The following is a 24,244-nucleotide window of genomic DNA, read 5'->3' as shown; positions in this document are numbered from 1 at the left end:
ATATTTTTTTAATTTTTTGTGAATAACAGTTTAAATTAATTATATATTTAGCGATATTTTTTGTTATATTACTAAAAATGCATTTGAAATAAAACTGCATCATTACTTTTACTTATTATGGTTTAGAAGTCCGCGAGTTACGAAAATAAGGGTTTATGTAGACTTTTGTCGGTCACTGTATCTATAGGTCACACTGGCTCAGAATCGCTTATCAGCGGCCAAAACAATGTAACTTCTGAATAGAGATATTTTAGAAATTTTGGATGGAGAAATATTTTATTGAACTTTCTCCAAAATTTAAAAAAAAAAAATTGGAAAAAACTTTTTCAAAAAAAAATTGACAAATTTGTACGTTTGTACTTCTTACAAAATGTGTTACACCAAACTTTCTGTTAAGTCAGTATGTGTTTGAATTCAAAATTTACATTTGATATCTTAATAACATTTTGCATGAAATATATGAAAAAACGTACAAAGTTATCAAATGAGGCAAGGTTTGTGGAACTTCTAAGTAGTAAATAAAGGCTTATTATATAAATACAAGGTGTCGCAAAAGTAATCCTCCTATCAGAAAATGCTATAAATTTTACGATTGTCCCCTGATATCAGTTCTGTTTTGACATTTGTGTAGTAAACACATGCGAAATACACGTTAATAAAAAATGTTACGCTACACTGCTCCAGAAGGCGGAATATTGCTGACTATTTATTTGACCTTAATCACCACCAAGAGGAAGATGATTTTTCATCAAAAATAATCATGAGTGATGAGGCCCATTTCCATCTTAGCGGGTACGTAAATAAGCAAAATTTACGCTTCTGGGGCACTGAAAATCCGCGTGTAACCCACGAAGAGCCATTACACCCACTCAAAGTCACTGTATGGTGTGCTGTTTTCGCTGGAGGAATCATCGGACCTTTTTTCTTCGAAGACGTCGCGGGCCAAACGGTTACTGTGAATGGTGAATGGTGAAATGGCTACAGAGCAATGAGCAACGAGTTCATTTGCCGCAACTTGATGAATTGGGATTGGAAAACATGTGGTTCCAACAGGACGGTGCAACGGCACACACTGCACGTGCCACAACCGATATGCTGAAGGATGCAATTCCCGGGCGCCTAATCTCCCGTTTTGGCGATTTGCACTGGCCAGCAAAATCGGCTGATTTGACCGCTCCAGACTTCTTTTTGTGGGGCTTTTTGAAGTCGCGGGTTTATGTCAACAAGCCTCAGACTCTTGCAGCTCTTAAAGACATAATCCGTCAAGAATGTGAGGACCTATCGCCGGAAGTTTTGGCCAAAGTGATGGAAAATGCCATAAAAAGGGCTCAAATTACAATCAACTGTGGCGGCGACCATTTACATGACATTAAAAGACCAAATAAAAATAATCCACAAGAAGAATCAAAGTTTTTCATTTTTTTTTTAATTGTAGCCAAAAAACATCGGAAGTTTACTTTTGCGCCACCTTGTATTTGATATTGTTGAAAACCTTAGGGCATGAAGATTGATATTTTAGGAAAATTAAATAATTTTATAAATTTTTGGTACGTCATTTACCTTAAAAACTTAAAAAAAACTATAATATGGTGATTTTCCATGAAGAAAAATATAAAAGTTTAATTAATGTACAATTTTAACGGTTAAGATATCATAACAAAAGTTGGAACTAATATAGACTCAATTGTTCTTAAATCAACGACATTATAATTTTTGAAATTTCCTTTTTTCAAATACCGAAATTCCTAAACCGGGGAAAATGTGTTCCAAAAACAGAGTTTTTTTTAGAAAAGTGCCTACTGTCACGTTATTTACCGTGTGATAGTAAAAAAAACTTTCCAAGTATTTAAGATATGAAACTTTTTTAATGATCGGTGGTTTGCCTTTTTATAATTTTTTTTTAAAAATTGGCCAAGTTTGGATAGTTCTTGGGGGTGTTGTGTCCGCTTAAATGAGCCAAAATTTTTGCATTAAATTTTTTCCGTATCATATAAAAATTGTATATATTACCGAAGAAAATATTTTTCTATAAAAGAAAAAATATATGGGTCTTTTTGGGAAAAATTTAAAAAATACGTAACTTTTTCAAGTTCCAACTTTGGATAGCTTTTTATCGAGACAAGATAACTGTTACCGAGTTGCTTTTATTTTATCGCCAATATAGCTGATATTTTAAACATAAATTTCGTCACTCCGTAGGCCCAACACATCTAAAAAACCATAAAAAAATCGAGCAGAATTAAAAAGAAATAAATCAATAAACCTAAATATCTCTTCAACTAATAGAGATAACCTACACATTAATTCCCACGACAGCCGGTTCTACGCACCCGAATGACCCGAGTTCACTCGGCCAAGGGCTGTCAACTCAGCAAACACTGCTGCTACAACAACAACAACCTACACATGTAAGCTTATTTTCGGATCATAAATGGATTTTTGTCCATTTTTTTAAAAAAATTTGAGACCCGAGGTGACCAACTTTGAGGGGCAACGCAAAGCGCTAAGATGCTGAACAACTTCAAATCAACTCGAAAACACCTCAGGTCCAACCATGCGAAATTTCGTAACAATATATGCAATAGTTTCGAGATACCGAATTATTGCCAAAAAAAAAATTTCGAAACCACTGTGCGGAGTCGATGTAGCCATGCACGTCTGTCCGTCTGTATGTTGAAATCAATTTTCAGTAACCTTCAAATAACTTACATACATGATTCATACATAAATATATCCGCTATAGACCCGGTTCAGTTGCTATTTAAAATCGAGAAAATCGCCCCACAAATGGCTGAGATATAAGGAAAAAACCATTACAACTTCGATTTTTGGCCTATTTTTGATTTAAATATATCTGAATTACTAAGTCATTAATATAGACAATATGGATATCTAATGATAGATATTCATTCCAAAGTCCATTGCAACGATGTATATAAGTCCATAGTAAGTTGGATCCGAACTTTTTATTAAACAAAAAAAAATTAGTTTGTCGTAAATTTTTTCTCACTAATTATTTAAAAAAAATTTGAAAATTAAATAAAATTTGAAAAAAAAAAACATTCAACAAAATTTTTTTTTAAATTTTGTTTATCTAACAATATTTAAAAATTTTATTTTAAAGTATAATTTGGTGAAGATTCGTCGAAGCCAAAAGCTTGAACTATAGGTTCTTATAACGAAGGCTTATGAATTGTAACCGAAATGGGCCTCCAGATTAAGAGTAAGAGCAATTTGACTGGCCTAGACTATTTTCTTTGGGGTAGTTTAAAGGCCAGTGTTTATGTAAGAAGGCATTAATAAAAAAGCCCTAACATGGTGATTATTATTAAATCGTCTGCTTTTGGTTTATTTTTCAACGTATTTACTTTGAATATTATTTCAATCATTCTGTTCGAAACTGGTTTAAAAATAGAATAATTTAACTTTTTTTCCATACCAAAGATTCTCAAAAGTTACAGAACATGTTAATAAATTGTATTTCTAAGTTCTTCTACCAAGTGTAGAGTTTGTCTTGATATTTATTGCTAATATTAATGATTTTCCTAACTCTTTCATCACAAATAAATCCATTAAAACTTGTTCATATTTTTTATATAATATTTATTAATTATTTATTTATAATTATTTTATTGTTTAACTTTACAAATACAAGTTTATATAATTTTATGTCTGCTTTGAGTTTTGGCAAATATTTCGAATTTGTATGCATTAAATGTTTGTATAATTCTTAATTTCTTTTTACAACTTTTAAAAACTTAAATTAAATTATATATTTTTGTAATAAAATTAAAAAACGTCGGCCAAATAAATAAATTTCAACAAAAAATAAAAAGAAAAACAAATAAAGTAATTTTTAAAATTTGTTTAAGTTTTCAATTTTTATTTTAAAATTAAAAATATATTTTACTAAATAAATTTATTTGAATTAAGAGCACACAGTAATTGTACATAATTAATTGAATTTGTTTTGTTAAAGAAAATATTATAAAAATCTTATTAGATAATTTAAATTAGATTTGATTATTAAAATAAACAACTAAAAAACAGTTAAAATTTGTAAATAAAATGAAAACAAATTAAAGCAATCGAAAATCAAAATTTAATTTTATGTCTTAAAAAAAACTTACAATGCGCTTTGGTAAATTAGATTTTTTTTAATAAAAAAGGCGCCTGTCGTCAATAAAAATTACATTTCTTTAAATTCTCATTAAGTATTTATATTTTTCTAGGGTTTTTTATATAATTTACAGTTATTTTTTTCATTTCTCTGGTAAGTTTTAAATGATAATGAAACTTAAATTAAAAAATTAAACAAAACTGTAAATGTTATAAACCGAAACTAATAAATAAAAAAGAGTAAAAGTCCTAGAGTATTTAAACTTTTAATTTCGTTGAATTTCAAATTAATTTAAATATGTTTAATAGCTGTTAAGCTTGTCAAAATATGAGTTCCTTATATTCAACTTTTACTCTTTTTAATTTTTTTAGTTTTAGGTTTATTTTTAAAGGGATTCGAAAATAAATCCTTTATGTTGTTTTTTTACTTATACTTTTTGTGTTTAATTCATAATGGAGGATTTGTATTGTGTATATATAAATATAAAACTTTAAGGGCTGCTTTAAAATGTGTCTTCAGATGTTTAAGATTTACAAATTACATTTACTTACAAATAATTAAATTGTTTTTTTTTAATTCATCATTCTTGGGTTTTTTCTTTTGTATATATATAAAATTATTATAAATGTTGTTGTTATTTTATTTAATAATATATAAATAGTAATTATTGATTTAACTATAAACTACTATCGCAGTCCATTTGAGTATGTCATTTCTTTTTGATGCGTTGAACAATCCATTCCAAACCCTGATAGAGTCTGTAAAAGTAAAAAAGAAGTGAATTAAATAACTTTGCAAAAGTGATAAGAAACAAGATAAATAAACAAAATCAAAATATAATATTTTATAACACAGTAGCCATCCTATCAAAACTGCTATAAACATTTAATTTTAGCTAAAATGGTGTGGAAGTATTAATGATTTTAACGAGTTTTGTGTGATTTTATTAGATAAACAACTTCTAGATCAGGAATGTGTACAAAAATATCTAAATCTGTAAGTATTTTTAGATTAAGATAATAAAAATTGTTGTCTTCATTGTTTAAAAAAAGATTATTTTTTAAAATAACAGCATTAATCTTGGAAATTTCTTTAACATACATTAAAAATTAAAAAAATGTAAACTAGATATTTGAAAATACTTTTTACAGTAAAAGCACAATAGAGCTTAAACTGTTTTTTTTATATAAATTTGGAGCGGCCTAACTTGACACCTTGAGAATAAAATAAATCAGGATCATCATAGAAGCATTTTGTCCTAGTTTTTAATTTTATCTATTACTTAACGCATTATTTCAGTTATGCATTGCCGTTGTGTGTTCATATTAACATTTTAACCATATGATATCTGACCAGATTGGACCATAATGTTATTTTCCTTAAAAAATAAAAAAATATATATCGATTTAAAATCTAAAAATGTGTCTCCTGAAAAATTACTTCTTTTTTAGTTTTAGTTATGCCGATAATGGTTAGTGGATTTTGTCTATTTTTCAAAAATATATATCGCACACCCAGTTCAAAAGTGACACAACTCAAAAATTTAATTTTTCAGAAATGGCAATTAAATTATATCAATTGAAGCATAATGAAAGACATAACTATTTTTTTTTAGCAACAGTTAACAACAACAAAATACACTGATATTTTTTTATAGATAAACAAGTGTAATCTGCATAGTTTAAGCATATAAACCCGAAAAATTTTGAGTTCGACAATTATAAAATTCATGGAATACTTTTTTGAAAAACATAACAAAGATACAAATTTTTCAAATTGAAATAAAATTTTTATTTATGAATATTTTTTAATGAAATCTTACAATTATATAGCAGAGCTGCAAATGAATCATTTATTTTTGAAATAATTCGCGAATCATTCACACAAAAAAATTAATTGAATAAAATTTGAATCAATTCAAATGAATTTGGTAAAAATGAATTGCAATTCGTTTCCAATTCATTTGAATTGAATTGATTTTGAATTAATTCAAATGAATTAGAAAAAAGAATTAGCAATTCATTTGAATTGAATTCATTTCCATCTCATTTGAATTTATTGAAATTTGAATTGATTTTGTAAGTAAATCTACAGTAAGCATCACTGTCGTTTTGTCATTCAACTATTTTTTATGTAAAAGACAGCAAGCATTACATACATTGTTATTTTTCCTGATTTTTAATTATTTGTGGAAGATAATTTTATTTTTTTGAAATAAATATTAGCAAAAAGTTTGTCGTTGGGTGGTCGTGAGACACAAAATTTCAAAAATTATTAATTGCTTCATGAATATTAAATTTTCAAAATAAAAATCAGTTCTTCTTGATGAAACAAACTACAAACACCATGCTTTCATTGATCAGGCGCGGATACAGGACAGGCTTTTCAATTTTTGTACTGGATATTTTCATTTTGGTAGGAGAAATTGTTCGTTCCCCCTAGAGATTTGCTCTTGAATTTGATTGATTGCAACTCATTTTTGATTCATTCATTTGAATTGCTAATTCTTTTTTCTAATTCAATTGATTCAAATTTCATTCAAATTTCAAACAATGAATTAAATCAAAATTTAGCTAATTCATATGAATTAAAATCAAAAAAGAATGAATCATTTACAGCTCTGTTATATAAATTGTTTTATTGAAAATTCAAAACTAAAAACTAATTTTGATATTTTTTATCGTGAATACCGCAATTCCCAAAAAAGTTTGAAAAATCCCAAAAATGGGATTTTTTTTGTTGTTTTGGCTATAATATCCATCACAGGGTCGGGGTTATCTGAAACCTTTACAAAATAATTGAGAACATATTGGGCAATCTAAAATGGGTTACTATATTTTAATATCGACCATGTGATTTGAGATTTTTGCACTAAAATTGAATTTTAGATAAGAAATAGGACTTTTTGGTTGGACCTGATCCCCTCGGTATCACAAAAAAAAATTCTCAAAATTTTTTTTTTATTTAAAATATTTTATGTAAAGTTAGCTTTTCAGAAAGTATAAATTCCTTATAAATCTTCTTAGATATTTTTTAGACAACTTTATCAAAAATGTTATCAAAAAACTGAAGTAGGGTGGGTAAAAATGTTGAAAATTTAGTTTTCAAATGAGAATATCTCCATAGCTATAAGAGATAAAGTTTCTAATTGTATTTCAGAAAATTCCAATTGATTTTCAGAAATTTCCAATTATATTTCAGAAATTTCTAATTATATTTCAGAATATTCCAATTATATTTCAGAAGTATCCATTTATATTTCAGAACTTCCTTATTGTATTTCAGAATTTTCTATTTGTATTTCAGAATTTTTAATTCTCACTTAAAAAGTTTCTAATTGTTTTTCAGAATTTTCCAATTGTGGATATTTTATATACAGTAGCCCAATAAAGTCTACATACAGGAATTCAAATAAAATTTCGGGTTGAGCAACATTTCCTATCACGTTCAAAATTTCACCGTTATTAGAATTTTTGATTAGAATTTTTTTTTTGGTTTTTTGGGCTTTAAGGTTTAAAATATTATGAAACTTAATAGCCCCGCCCACCAAAAAGTAGTCGTGACCGAGAATAAATTTTTCGTTATTTTACTCAGAATCAATAAATCTAATAACGGTGAACTTATGGGCGTTATTTATTTTTTTTTTTGCTAAAATCGACATAAGACATGTTTTATTATATATCTCATAAAAAAAATAAAAAAAAACTGCTTTCTTGGGCTACTGTATGTAATTTTTTTGAAATGGGTTCACAATCGAAGAAACTCAATATTAAAAACATCTTCATTGCACCAGAAATATTTAATTTTAAATTAAATACTCAAATTGGCATTTCCCTTTAAATAAATTTTCTTAAAACTCACCCTTCGCCCGTTAACGCACAGCAGCCTTGTATGTGCCATTGGTGTTTTTTAATTGAGGTTAAATCCAATTGACGTGATATTTCAGCAGCTGACATTGAGCCTTTTAAGTCCTAAGAAAAAAATTAATAGTAAATATTATAAATCATTAACATAAACAATAACAAAAAATAATTTAAAATTTAAACACAAATCACCAACCTGTTTATTGGCATAAACCAGCAGACTGGCTTTGCTCAAGTCTTCGTGTTGCAGCATTCTATAAAGTTCTTCACGTGTCACAGCCAAACGTTCACGATCCGTTGAATCGATAACCATTATAATGAACTAAATGCAAAAACAAAGAGTTAAATATTTATTTACTTTAAAATGTCTATATTTAACACACCTCTGTATTTGTATAGTATGTACTCCATGCTGCTCGCAAACTCTGTTGGCCACCCAAATCCCATACCAGAAAATGTATATTCCGCCACACAACTTCTTCGACATTGGAGCCAATTGTGGGCGATGTGTGGACGACTTCATTCATAAGAAATTGATAGAGTATTGTGGTTTTGCCAGCATTGTCTAAACCGACCATTACTAGTTTGTGTTCTAAAATGAAAGCAAAGAAAAACGTTTATTAATTAAAATTCATTTAACAATTCAATTGATTAAATATTTTTTTTTTAAGATTTAGAAAATTTTTAATGAAAATTAATTATGTAGGTTAGACGGTTTTTAATTAGCAGTGTAATTCAAAATACTGATTGAAGAAACTACAATAGTAAATAAGGCAATTGAGTGTTTATGTGATAAAATCAAATAGGTTTTAGTCACAGTAGAATTTCTTTCTTAATTTAGTAAAGATTACGGTTTCAATTCAACGGATTTCGAGAAATTGTAATTATTAGCCATAATATACAGTGGTTAAGAATTCAATGGAAACTTTTCCGAAAATTCTAACTATTAATAGATCAAAATATAAAAAACAAGAAGAGTGTGAATTTCTAAAATTATGTTGCTATTAAATTATCTTTTCTTTAAGTAGTTTTACGAGGTATTCCTCCCAAATGTTGAGTCTTTACAGTACCTGTCTCACGAATTTTTTATAAATTTTGAAACTGCTGATTTATGAATTGAATATTTATGTATAGTTGTTTGCTTCAATCCTGGATCAGGTCGAAGGAATGGTGCACATGATGTTTCTAAAGCCAATAAATAGTAAGAATTTTCAAATGAGCTCCCAACACTTCCGGTAGGAAAGCAGTCCGGTTAGCTCAGTATTCGGACTATTTGGTACGAAAAGTTAAAGCCAAGGCAGGTTTAAAAACATACAAAGCTCCAAAAGTTCCTGACAGGAAGTCTGCTAAAAATTTAGAGACCAAAGACCAAACACGAAAATTGAAGTCAAAATTTATAAAAAAAAAAACAAGTAAGAGAGCTATATTCGGCTGTGCCGAATCTTATATACCCTTCACCAAATTATACTTCAAAATAAAAATTTTAAATATTTTTTTTTCAAAGTTGTTTTTTTTCATTTTTTGGAAAAAAAAATTTCAAATTGTTTTTTTAATTTTTTGTTTTTATATTAATGACTTAATAATCTGGGTCAAAAATCGAGGTTGTCCTGGGTTTTTTGGGAAGAATTCCGGAGATATTGATGTATGAATCGTTTATTTAAGTTATTTGGGGGCTTCGGAAAGTTGATTTCAACAGACAGACAGACGGACATGGCTTAATCGACTCCGCTATCTATAAGGATCCAGAATATACATATATACTTTATAGGGTCGGAAAATTATATTGTGGAAATTACAAACGGAATGACAAACTTATATATACCCTTCTCACGAAGGTGAAGGGTATAATAACATACGAAACGTATCTTCTGGAAAATTTTTCGCAGCTTCCGGGTCAATATTTTTTTATGTTGCTGATGCTCGAGGGAATGTTGTAGAAAAGTTTAGGACTCTAATTTAAACAAATTTTGGTATGGCAAGCAAAATTTAGTTGTGGCAAAAGAAGCCTAATATTTGTTAAATAAATTTACATCAAGGAATGTTTACAAAAGAGGATGCTTCCATTCATATTTTTTTAATTTCCACTTATTTATCACCAGATTTGGCATCCTGTCACTATGGTAAGCAAGGTCTTGAGTGGTACAAAAACAATAATGTGGTATTTGTACCAAGATAGGCAAATCCTCCAAACTGCCTGGAGCTAAGGCCAGTGGAGAGATATTGGAATCTTGTTAAAAGAGAATTGAAGAGCACAAAAAGAGGTACAAAAGTGTGGTAGATTTTAAATGTAGATGGACTACCTGTTCGATGAAAGTGACGGAATCACTATAAAAACCTTAATGGAAGAGTTTCCGGAAAAGATAAAAAAAATCAAAACTGAAAGTTTAGTGGTTTCAGTGTTATTAACATATGGGCATTTCCATATCATCCTACGTGACATTTGTACTCCTATAGAATGGAATAGATTTTGCAAAAATAAGAGTATCTGAAAAATAATTTGGTCTTTATGTTCCATTCAGAGGATACTATATTTTAAAATAATAAAAAGTTCTTTCGAAATATTGTTCTCCAAAATATTGAGCGAAATAAGGGTATATCGTACGTGACATAAAACGGAACTCATTTTGAGGTACATGTAGAAATATGCGAAAATATTCGAATCGTGAGAGGCGTTATGTTTTATTTAAATAAAAGCAATCTTTGGATGATTTTATAATAAATAAAATTTAATATCGTACGTGATAGATTTGTCTCTTATAATAAAACAATATATGTATATTCTGTAAATATATGTATTCAAAAACTAAAAAATTAATAGAAAATATACATTCGGTTTCAATAAACAATTTGACAATAGCAAAAAACAATCACAGTCAAATTCATTTCATACTTATGAGGTGGTGGTAAATTTTACACCCTCTCTTCATTTTTTTTAAAGTTTTATCAAAAAGGCTTGCGAAATAAAGTGCCTGGATTTTTGTTTTAAATAACATTTTGCTTTCTTTTTTTAATTTTTTTTGAATTAAAATTGTTGTATCTTATTGTTAAAAAGCAAATATTGAGGTGTAAAATTTACACCACATCTGTGACTATGTCAAAAATTTTCACGTCATAAGTTAAAGGTTAAACTGTTGTAATATGATCTAAATACTTTCACATAGTAATATTTTATTATTTTCTTCTATTCAAATCATCTTGAAAAAAAATTTTAAGGGTTTTTGTTTTTTCAATCGTGGTAGCGATTCTGGTGGAATTGCCCATATATATATTGTTACGAAATTGTACTTGAATTCAAATATAACGATTTTAAGGGCTGATTTAAAAGTAGCATAATGCTTTCAAATAACAGTGCTGTAATAGCAAACTGTAACATAGCTGTGGGCATTATTAACTAAAAGCTTTCAGTTGATTTTATCGTAAGTTGGCAACGCTGTATTCGAATTCGAATATTCAGTTAATAAACATTGTAGAAAGTACACCACAGATGGCGTATGTATTAGTAAGATCTAGAATATTCGAATTTTGACAGTTAAAGATCAATCTAGAGTGCAGATAGCAGTGTTATAAATAGTGGCAAAGTTTGCAGTCGTGAGTGAGTTTATCAGAGACGCTTTTCGAATAAACATCAACTGACTGCCTTAAAGTGTGTTGTGTTTTTCAAGTAAATTCTTGTACATTATAAATTGTGTCTGTATTTCTGCGAATTTACAAACGTGTATAAAAAACATTGAGTGACTATTTAATTCTGTTGTTGTACATTTGAATAAATAAAGAGTTGTTACCATTTTCAAACTACTAAACGGCTTTTATTTGCAATCAAAAGTATTCGGTTTATTTAAAGGAAATAAACTGACGTTTTGAAAAGGTTAAAACGTAACAGTATGTTAAGCTTTTTTCGATCTCACTCCTTATACATTTATTTTTGGTAAAAGATCAAAATTTTAAAAAAAATTTGCATTATATTGTCACTCATTGCATATTTGTCGTAGAGTTTGTGAAAAAGTATTCAATTTGGAGTTGCAAATATTGAGTTTAACTGAATTATAGGTTTGAACTAGGGTTTTTATCTGGAGAATTCCCGGGACAAATTTCAATTTTTCACTACCCGATTCCCGGGATTTTCAGTCGGGATTCCCGGGAATTAAAAACTGACAAAACTACAAAGAAAACAAGTGTTAGAGCTCTATGTTTTTCACAACAAAAAAAACTTGAAAAGTTATTTTTATAGTTTTTCGTTTATATCTCGGCCATAATATTGAATTCATTCCTTTTACTAAAAGGCTTAAGAAAAAGTTTTTCAATTCATTTTGTAAATAAAACTGAATGAAGAAAAAACATTTCAACTCAATTTGTGGTAGATTTGAATCAATGAAAATGTTATCATTCAAAATTTGAATAAATACTGTTATCAGTTAACTTCCAAATTAATTAAATTTAAATTAAGCTTTTGAATGAAGCTAATGAATTATATATTGTGAATGGATTTATGGAATGAAAGGCTGACATTTTTTAATTACGGAATAAGATTTTAGTGAATTGAGCTCAAATTGAATTAATTAATACGAAGCTCTATATGTAATGATTATAACACTAAGTTTTTATATGAAATATTGCTGTAATATTCCTAATTTAAAGTAATGTTATATATTTCGGGTCCCGAGAATCAAAAAAGGACGGGAAATTAAAAACCCTAGTTTGAACTAAGATACGATAATCGAAACTAAATGAAAATAAATCTAATATTAGTTTTATACAAACAAATAAAATCAATAAAAATAATATGAAGAAAGTGCTGATTAGATCCAAGAAAACTAAAAAGAATCTAATATTGAATTGCTTCTTTCTATTATCATATATGTAGTATTATTGTGTATTAAACAAGAAACAACATCGTGCTCTACAAATGTTCCAAATGTGTTATCAATTGAAAAAAGTTCATTCCTCAACAGAAGATAAGATAGCTGCTGCTGAAAACGCAAACAACAAGCAGCTATATAAAAATATTAATAAATTATGTAGTTAGTACGAGTATGAATACATTTTGTTGTTGTTAAGGTCATTTTAAAAGATCTTTGAAATAGTACTCGCTTAAGCAAAAAAATAACTTTCAAGTGGCGGTGAAGGCAATAATTGTACTTAAACGCTGTGGTTAATAAGGGCATACGATAATTAATTTTATAAAATGAGTTCAAATGCAATTTACAACAATGTACGTATGTATAATATAATTAACCCGCATTCAAATGAAGATTTTTGCATCAATTAAAATGTAATTAAAACAAGTAAGCAAGTAGAATCGGCCAAGCCCGATCATATAATACCCTACATCGAGTATATGAGCATATTATAGACAGATCGCTAAAAATTTGGGGGTTAGGTGAAATAATGGACCGATTTCAAACAATTCCAATAGGATTCGAATAGACGAATGGACACTGTTAATTCAAAGTCAATCAATCGGTCTAATTTAGACTAATATTTTTGGGAGTTACAAACATCAGCTCAAACGCATAATACCTTCCAATTTATGGTGGTGTAGGGTATACAAATTCAGTAATTAAACGTTAAAGAAAAATCACAATTATGTGGGAAGTATCATAACAAACACTTAAAATGTGTTGTTACAGTGCAGTGTAACAAAAAGAGCTGTATTATTATTTAATTTTCTCTAGCTGATCTTAATAAAATAGTCTATTTTAATACTACAACTTTTTCTATTACCCTTTTGACATAAACTTAACCATAAATGCTAACATATGACATAAATTACAAATGTTTTGAATCAAAATTTATACAAATAATTAAAACATTTGATGCATATGTCTTGTTACAATTTTTATTAAAGATCAACGAACTTTATTTTATCTTTTGTGTAGTATTTTAATATCAGGGCCATTGTCATCATATAATTTGAACTACGTAACAAATAACTAGTTTAACTAATAGATATTAACATTGTTTTCTATTTCCATTAATAACACACAAAATAAAATACGAGAGCAATAACTCATATGAAAATGAAAGTGTATTATGCAATTTTGCTTTTAATTTAATTGTAATATACCCCCCACTCTCTCTCTATACTAATGGGTAAGAGTGGTTTACCTAATTAAGAAGCAAATGTTATTTATATGTAAAATTAAATTCGAACAATTATTAAATGCAAAGTAATAATTTTTTGAGTTGTTAAAAAGATTAACAGCAATCAAGGATAGTAAATGTTAAAAAACATATTTTATAAGCCAACAGTCGTGTGGCAACACGATCGACTATTTCAAGCCTCTTCCTTTTAAATTTCTTTGCATTAACACTTTTCCTCACTTTTAAGGTAAACATGATGAGGACTTGGAAGGCTAGTCAGTGGATAATGAACATAAGTTGATAGATTCTCCCCTCTGGCGACACAGCATTGACCGTATGCAGTGCGTTTGTGCAAGAGATCATGTCTTACTTATTCTGTCATTACCCGGCCTTTGTTAATATGACTTGCGTAGACATGCAGTGCCCTTCCTCTCGTGTTCGAAGCAGCTGTCGAGGATGAGTCTCAGGTATATACGTGTAACCTACATCTCATATAGTCGAACTCTCACCTCCAGTCAGGGGACCTCAGTCCTCCTCTCTAGCAGGCAGGGTAAATGTCACAGAAAACCGATATCTTCACGAGAAATCTAACATGCTTCCCAATAATTGGCCATCACATTAAAAATAAAAGTCAGAATGACATTCTTAAAACCAGATACTTTAAAATGCTATTCATTCTAGACTTACGAAGATCGCGGTAAATATCTGGCTGTAGTAGACGAGTACTTAAAGTATTCGTCTGCTAAAAAAATACAACTGCAAAAGGAGAAATGCCTCCGAGAATTCGACCGCTTCATAATCCACAAGACGACATATAAACGAGGCAGTGAAAGATAACCGGTAGATACCTCTGGCAAAAAAAGATGTATTATTATACCCCTGTAATCGAATCCAAATTGGTTGAACTCGCAAACCTCGTTTTGACACTGGTGAGATTTACCGGCGCTACATAATAAACAAATGCTTTAATGTTAAAGATAACTAGATTGTTTATGTAAGAGAGCTATATTCGGATGTGCCGAATCTTATATACCCTTCACCAAATTATACTTCAAAATAAAAATTTTAATTATTTGTGGTAAACAAAATTTATTTTTTTTCCAAAGTTGTTTTTTTTTATTTTTTGGAAATTTTTTTTTTTCGAATTCTATTTTTAAATTTAAAAATTTTTTTTTAAAAATTTTTTTTTTTAGTTTTTTCATTTTTTTAATATTTAGCGAAAAAAACTTTTGGTGAAAAAAAATTCGGGTTAAAAAAATATGTTTTCCGATTTTTACCCATTGTGGTGGTCTTATATACGTCGTTGCAAAGGTCAAAAATGGAGGTTGTCCTGGTTTTTCCTTATATATAATTCCGGAGATATTGATGTATGAATCGTGTATGTAACTTATTTGGGGGCTTCGGAAAGTTGATTTCAGCAGACAGACAGGCGGACATGGCTTAATCGATTCCGCTATCTATAAGGATCCAGAATATATATACTTAATAGGTAACTTTATTGTGGAAATTACAAACGGAATGACAAACTTATATAACTTCCCACGACAGTGAAGGGTATAAAAAGTGGCGCTGAAGCATACAGAAGCTTATGGCGAATGTGTACCACCGGTTTCAACGTGCAAGAGATGGTTTGTTGGGTTTAGAAGTAGTGATTTTGACACGGAAGACAAAGATAGAAAGACCAAGAATTGGAGGCATTACTCCATGAAGAATGTTGTAAAACTCAACAATAGCTTGCAAAATTCATTGGGAGCTACTCATGCAGCAATTTCAAAATGTTTGGATTCATCCAAAAGCAGGGAAATTGAGTACTATACGAATTGAAGCCGAGAGACCTTGAAAGAATATTTTAAATGTCCGAAATGATGATTGAACGCTACAAAAGAAAATAATTTTTGCACCTAATCATTACTTGCGATGAAAAATGTATCTATTACAATAACCCGAAGCGTAAGAGATCGTTAGAGAAGCCCGACCAACCAGCCGAGTCGACACCAAAGCCAAATACCCATGGCGCTAACGTAATGCTCTGTATTTGGTGGGACCAAAAGGGTCCTATCTATTATGAACAGCTGAAATCTGGCCAGACAATTACATGGAACCTGTACCGAACACAACCAATTCGAGTACCGAATCACATCTGTTAAAAACTATTTAGAATGAAGTGTTTGGAACGTTTTGCCTCACGAGCTTTATAGTTCAGACCTTGTCCCGTCAGACTACTAGTTGTTTCGATCAAAGCTGAACGATCTCTCTGGTATACACTGCACTTTGCAAAAGAGTATCCGATATTGGCTAGATTCATTCATGGACTCAAAAGATGAGTCATGGCTCGAAATCCATACACACAGCCTCAAAAGTGAGGGTATTCATTCGACTAATGATCGTTCGATTAATCGAATAATTTCTTACGAATAATTATTCGAACAATTTAAAAATGTCCATTTTCGAATAACGAATAATTCGAACAATTTTATGTAGAATAATCGAATAAAACGAATAAATGTTCATATATATTTAAATTTATTAAATTGCTTAAAATTTTTCATAATTTCAAATTTAAACAAGTAATAATGACTCACAAAAATTGTATTGTTTCTGAAATTCGACAAATAACTAAAGACAAAGTGACTTTCGATCACTGTAGATGAGTGTTTCGATAGCTCCTTCTGTAAATATATAAATATTACTGAACGAAGTTACAATTCTAAAAACAAATCTTTCAAAATTTTTAACTTAGGACTTGAACCAATGAAAATAAAAGGTACGGAATAAAATATTTGTTATTTAGCTGGCGAAATATTAGAAGAATCGCAATTAATAATCAAACTTAGATTAAAGTGTAGTTGAATGTGATGAAGAATGTGATTTTGAAACGGTCGTCGATATTGAGAATGACATTTATAATGATTACATTGATATAGATGAAGGCCATGATCTTAAAATATATGTATATATGTGATGTTATTAACCGCGTACGTAAGTGTTGCAAAATATTTAATAAATCGAATGATAAACACAAATATTGCAAACTAACGTTTTGTTGCAAGTTCCAAAACGGAAACCAATGGGTTTGCTGGTCAATTGTTTTGTAGATTGTTCGGGAGTTAAACTGATCAGAATATTTCTGTTGAAAATTTAATGATGGACTTTGTTTTTGAATGTTTTTTAACATTATCAATACTTGAATTGTTAACTTTAATGTTATTTTTTGTTTTTCTTTAACAATAAAATATTAAAAAACCGACATCAAAACTTCATTCTTTACTTTTTAAAAAAAAATTAAATTATTCGAATAATTCGATTAATTTTAAACGTGTGATCGAATTATTCGAACAAGTTAAAACCTCTTATTCGAATTATTCGTTTTATTCGAACAAGAGAAAAATCGAATAATTCGAATACCCTAGTAAACACCCGCGAATTTTTTGATTTTTTTAAGATCATGAAAATCATTATAGTCCGACTTAAATCTTTTTTTTTTACAACCGAATATATTATTCAACTCAATCTCCAACAAACCGAAACATTAAAATTTTAATCGATGAATAAATTTTAGGATTTTCATTATCTTAAAAAAAAATCAAATATTTTTTGGTGTATACGCACTTTTGAGGCTCGCTGTATGTTGCCAGAAATTTGGGAAAAAGACATAGCTAACAATTCGACATTTTCGAAGATTATAGTGTAAACTATAAGTGTAAACTATTATCTTCAATAACTAAGTGAGAATAAATGACGGATGTGTACACTTTAAAATGACATATATTCTTATATATACACTTTTAAGTATGATATTGTCCACCAATATTGATGAAACATATATGGTTTAAAAGGTTATTTTCTCTAGATATGCACAATATAAAAATTGTTTCAAAATTCTTTCCATAAATGTGGTAAAAATCTAAAGGTGGTCGACTTTTCGACCACCAGGTGATCCTAGTAAGATATTATTCCATCCATTGGACATCCTGCATTTTATTTCTCTGACGCTCATTAATTAAATAATCTTTTTGTATTATAGAATATTTGTAAACAAAAATTGGAGGCAAACATTAAAGTACTGCTCAAGGCTAGAATTTAAATTTCAAGTGCTTAAAAATAGTTAAACTCTAAATAAAAAAAGTTAAAAACAAAATCAAGGTATTATAGTATTTATCCTTTTATTTTGTTTAACATACTTTGGAATATATACCTATTTAAGCTCATTTTATTCAAGGTACTTTTTTCGATCGAGTAGTAAAACTCGTACAGCGTAAAATTTGTATGTATATTTATAATTATATCAAAGTGAATGGCCCAATTAATTATATATTGCGTGGGTCGATGACTGTGTACACAGAATGTTAATAAATACTTTCATTGTCAAATGAAAGTGTGCATATACATACGTATTGACAAAGATTGACAGCAAAGTTAAAAGTTATCAAATTACAAATCGTAAATGTCATTAGTTTGTTTATTTTAATAGTAAACAAGATGGTTTAAAAGTCTCTTTGTTACCAACCCAAACGTGGTATGTACAATGTATTATTTCAAGTGATGACAAACTTAAGTACATACTCACTCGTTTTATGAAAAAGCTTGTTGTCATATTATTCTAGTTGGTTAAATTACTTTGAGCCATGTTTAATATGATACTAAAACAAAATTTAGTTTAATAGTGGAATATGATATTGATTGGATTTCTGTTGAACATGAGACGACATATGTTTAACAAGATATTAACAGTGAAGAGAAATATTTGCTATAAAACTTTGTTTAATTAAGTATTTTTTAAACACGATAATGAATTTAGTATAACAATTATTGTTAAGATAACTTATAAGTGAATTATTTAAGACAATTCGTAGGTATACATTAAATTTGTTATTAAACCTAGAAACATCCATTAGAAAATTGCACTTTGAGTATTTTTTAAAACTTTATTAATGCGCGATTTCCTTATTCTCTCAATAATTTCTTATATTAACAATGATTTAATGATTTGATTGATCATGAAACAGACTGTATAAATTATAAGTATGTATATCTATTTATTTATTCTTATTCAACCATAAAAATAACTATTTAAATATTCAACAGTCTATCTGCTGGCATAAATAATAAAACTTTTAGCATTATCATATCCGCCACATAGAATAAAATTCCAGTTTATTTATAAAAAAAAAATATATAACAAAAAATTAATATAAATAAACAATAAATAAATGAATTGGTATTAAAAGTTAATAAAAACATGTTTGTTTTTTAACACTTCAAACAAAAATTCCCCATAAACTTAACCTTGAAAAATAAAATTTAGAAAAACTTAATTAAATGTAATTTTCGTTACCAAATTGTACGTACTTACAAAATTAACCGCTAGTTAAAATTTACTAAATGTCATTATTTTTAAACGCAAGTGCCAAGATTTACTCAATAAATAAACAAGATTGTTGTTAACAAAATTTGTTTTAGAAAACTGGATTTAAAAATACGTAATATTTAAAGTCTGTACACGATATGTTTAATACTGTGATAATGGTATTATTTGGTTTTCATTTCAAAATGGTTTTAAGGTAAAAACCGAACTTGTTTAGGTTATGTTGGGATTAATGCGAAACAGTTTTATTGTACCAATCTGAATTAGTTGAAGTTTCTTTTCATATATCACCTTTACATGGCGGACTTTAGATAAAATTCATCAAGGCGAATAGCAAGTTCGAATTCTATTTAGACATTTCAACGTACAAATTCGAAAATCTGCGTTTTCGAGGGAATAATATTTCTGAATGGTTACTATATATACTATTTTTTTGCGAATTTACAATAGATGGCGTATCTATTGAAATCGGTTTTTGTTTTTAATTACTTATGCGTCATTTTGAAGGGTTCATATCTGTCAATTATTCTCATTTAGTTATTGAACATTTTAGTGTAAACAACAAAGTTTTTTTGTTTCGAAAATGTCGAATTTTATGCCAACAAAGCGTCATATGCAGGAAGTTTTGATTAACTTCTTTAATTTTAACAAAAAGTCGAAATGATGGTTGAACGATATAAAAGAAAATCATTTTTGTACCAAATCATTACTTGCGATGAAAAATGGGTCCATTACAATAAACCGAAGCGTAAGAGATCGTATTTGAAACACGGCCAACCAGCCCAATCGACACCAAATCCATATATGTATCTTTGGTGCCAAGGTAATTCTCTATATTTGGTGGGACTAAGTTTCTTCAGAATCTGACTAAGATTCTCCATAGAATTTTTGTCAGAAACTGACTAAGTTTCTCTATAGAGATTTCTTCAGAAACTGAATAAATTTCTCTATTGAAATTTTGTGAGAAACTGATTAAGTTTCTCTACAGAAATTTAGTCAGAAACTGACAAAGTTTCTCTATAGAAATTTCTTCAGAATCTAACTAAGTTTTTCTATGGTAACTTCGACAGAATCTGGCTAAGTTTCTCTATAGAAATTTCGTCAGAATCTGACTAAGTTTCTCTAAAGACAGTTGGTCAGAAACTGACTAAGTTTCTCTATAGAAATTTAGTCAGAAACTGACTAAGTTTCTTTATAGAAATTGCATCAGGATTTGGCTAAGTTTCTCTATAGAAATTTCATCAGAATCTGACCAAGTTTCTCTATAGAAATTTGATCAGAATCTGACTAAGTTTCTCTATAAAAATGTTGTCAGAAACTGACTAAGTTTCTCTATAGAAATTTAGTCATAAACTGACTATGTTTAGTCATAAACTGACTATGTTTAGTCATAAACTGACTATGTTTAGTCATAAACTGACTATGTTTAGTCATAAACTGACTATGTTTAGTAAGAAACTGACTAAGTTTCTATTGGATTGGAAAGAAATTTCATCAGAATCTGGCCAAGTTTATCTATAGAAATTTGATCAGAATCTGACTAAGTTTCTCTATAGAAAATTTATCAGAATCTAACTAAGTTTCTCTATAGAAATTTGATCAGAACCTGACTAAGTTTCTCTGTAGAAATTGAGTCAGAAACTGACTGAGTTTCTCTTTAAAATTTAGTCAGAAACTGACTAAGTTTCTCTGTAAAAATTTAGTCAGAATCTGGCTAAGTTTCTCTATAGAAAGTTAGTCAGAAACTGACTATGTTTAGTAAGAAACTGACTAAGTTTCTTTATAGAAATTACTAAGTTTCTCTATAGAAAATTTATCAGAATCTAACTAAGTTTCTCTATAGAAATTTGATCAGAATCTGACTAAGTTTCTCTATAAAAATTTAGTCAGAAACTGACAAAGTTTCTCTGTAGAAATTGAGTCAGAAACTGACTGAGTTTCTCTATAAAAATTAAGTCAGAATCTGACTAAGTTTCTCTATAAAAATTTAGTCGGAAACTGACTAAGTTTCTCTATAGAAAATTTATCAGAATCTAACTAAGTGTCCCTATAGAAATTAAGTCAGAAACTAACTAAGTTTCTCTATAGAAATTTGGTCAGAATCTGACTAAGTTTCTCTATAGAAAATTCCAAGTACCTGAAAATGGAAAGTTTGGCAGTATCTGCCTGTTTATCTATAGAAAATTTCTCAGAATCTAACTAAGTTTCTCTATAGAAATTAAGTCAGAAACTGACTTAGTTTATATATAGAAATTTAATCAGAAACTGACAAAGTTTCTCTAAGAAATTTATTCAGAAATTTACTAATTTTCTCTATAGAAATTTAGAGATAAAGTGACTCAGTTTCTCTATTGAAATTTTGTGAGAAACTAACTATGTTTCTCAACAGAAATTTAATCAGAAAATTACTAAGTTTCTCTATAGAAATTTAGTCACAATCTGACTTAGTTTCTCTATAGAAATTTATTAAGAAACTGACCACAGAGAACTGAGATAGTAACTTAAATATTCGAATGTTAGCTTTTATCGAATCCAGTTCCAAAGCTACTCAGTTAAAAAGTCATACAATCATTTATATGCAACCAATTAATTTCATTTACATACTTTAACAGACCTTATTAAATAATGTATTAAACCAGAGTAATAAACTTTTAATTTTTTGTAATCAACCTTTGAAAAGTGTTTAAATTGCAAATTATTGATTTGATATTTAATCAGCTGTGGTTTTTACACTAAATATTTGCAAAAGAAATACAAGTACCCTAATTTATAGTCTTAACATTTTTTGGTGGGACTTAATTTCATGTCGTGCTCAAAAGCACACATTGATGATGGCAAACTACAAAGGTGTGGATAAATATAGCAGTTTGGTTACATATTAAAAAAAAATAAAATAACTAAAATGGAAAATCATATTGTTTCTAATTGAAGAGCAATTTATAAAGTAAAATTGGTAGAATAAAATTAAACACAAAATCAAATGGTTTTAAAAAATTGGTTGAAGCCAAGAATAGCAAAAAAGAAATAGTTTTATAAGAAAAAGAGATTACAACCGATTCGTTTTATTTACAATTTAATTTTAAACACATGTCAACAAAAATCACCTCAGTACTATTTACTTTGGCACAATTGTATAATCCAATTTGTTTACAAATATTTCACACTATCAACTAAACATATAAATCGTGTTAACAAACTTTTACCCTTCATTCTACAGATACTACTCGCATACAAACTAGTACAAACGGACGGACAGACAGATAGACTGTCAGATGTATTGAGGAACAAGGTTGAGTTTATTAAACCCATACGAAATTCAACGTAAAAACAGCTGTTTCATATCAGAGCAACGGTAAAAAATTGTAATACAATCTGACAACAAAATACGTTGGATGGATGACATGGTAATAAAATCCTTCGACAACAAATTGTGTCTGGAAAGAACAGCAGCAGCAGCATGTTCCTATTTATAAAGAACTGTAGATGTGTCTATAAAGTGTAGATTGTATGAGAGAGTGATTTTGTGTAAATCTTTTAAATATCAAGTCAAAGTTTATCATTTATGAATTAAATTATAAATAAATTGTAAAAAATGAGAGAATATTTTTTTTGCATGGCCGTATTCAGATTACCATTATAATTTGTTGTTAATTAACAAAAGCTAAATATTAAAGGGGAATTTGGGAAGGGGATTCCTTTAAAAAATAAAACCTGCATCAGAGAAAAATCAATAATTTATTTTCTAAAGATCCGTAAAATGTTTAATTATCATATTGATGTCAAACAAAAATATATATTTCTCTATAGAAAATTTGTCAGAATCTGACTAAATTTCTCTATAGAAAATTTGTCAGAATCTGACTAAATTTCTCTATAGAAAATTTGTCAGAATCTGACTAAATTTCTCTATAGAAAATTTGTCAGAATCTGACTAAATTTCTCTATAGAAAATTTGTCAGAATCTGACTAAATTTCTCTATAGAAAATTTGTCAGAATCTGACTAAATTTCTCTATAGAAAATTTGTCAGAATCTGACTAAATTTCTCTATTGAAAATTTGTCAGAATCTGACTAAATTTCTCTATAGAAAATTTGTCAGAATCTGACTAAATTTCTCTATAGAAAATTTGTCAGAATCTGACTAAATTTCTCTATAGAAAATTTGTCAGAATCTGACTAAATTTCTCTATAGAAAATTTGTCAGAATCTGACTAAATTTCTCTATAGAAAATTTGTCAGAATCTGACTAAATTTCTCTATAGAAAATTTGTCAGAATCTGACTAAATTTCTCTATAGAAAATTTGTCAGAATCTGACTAAATTTCTCTATAGAAAATTTGTCAGAATCTGACTAAATTTCTCTATAGAAAATTTGTCAGAATCTGACTAAATTTCTCTATAGAAAATTTGTCAGAATCTGACTAAATTTCTCTATAGAAAATTTGTCAGAATCTGACTAAATTTCTCTATAGAAAATTTGTCAGAATCTGACTAAATTTCTCTATAGAAAATTTGTCAGAATCTGACTAAGTTTCTATATAGAAAATTTGTCAGAATCTGACTAAGTTTCTCTAAAGAAAATTTGTCAGAATCTGACTAAGTTTCTCTAAAGAAAATTTGTCAGAATCTGACTAAGTTTCTCTAAAGAAAATTTGTCAGAATCTGACTAAGTTCTCTAAAGAAAATTTGTCAGAATCTGACTAAGTTTCTCTAAAGAAAATTTGTCAGAATCTGACTAAGTTTCTCTAAAGAAAATTTGTCAGAATCTGACTAAGTTTCTCTAAAGAAAATTTGTCAGAATCTGACTAAGTTTCT

At 28.5% G+C, this 24,244-nt stretch overlaps 2 protein-coding genes across 3 annotated transcripts in view; one reads left to right on the top strand and one right to left on the bottom strand.

Moving 5' to 3' along the window:
* Positions 1-24,244, top strand: part of LOC135958900 (carboxypeptidase B) — a 375,293-nt gene that overhangs the window by 197,193 nt on the left and 153,856 nt on the right. The window lies entirely within an intron of this gene.
* Arl5 (ADP-ribosylation factor-like 5) overlaps positions 3,580-24,244 on the bottom strand; it is a 28,643-nt gene continuing 7,978 nt past the window's right edge. For both annotated transcript variants that reach the window (XM_065509848.1, XM_065509849.1), the window contains 4 exons: positions 8,367-8,575; positions 8,180-8,305; positions 7,982-8,091; positions 3,580-4,878 (listed from right to left, as the gene is read on the bottom strand). In XM_065509848.1, coding sequence (XP_065365920.1) covers positions 4,830-4,878; positions 7,982-8,091; positions 8,180-8,305; positions 8,367-8,575 — 494 coding nt within the window. In that variant the 3' untranslated portion in view covers positions 3,580-4,829. The remainder of the gene's footprint in view (positions 4,879-7,981; positions 8,092-8,179; positions 8,306-8,366; positions 8,576-24,244) is intronic.

This window comes from Calliphora vicina, chromosome 4, assembly GCF_958450345.1.
Source record: "Calliphora vicina chromosome 4, idCalVici1.1, whole genome shotgun sequence".
In the NCBI taxonomy this organism is placed as follows: Eukaryota; Metazoa; Arthropoda; class Insecta; order Diptera; family Calliphoridae; genus Calliphora; species Calliphora vicina.
Note: the sequence above shows the minus strand (reverse complement) of the source record. Positions and strands in the feature narration are given on the sequence as shown.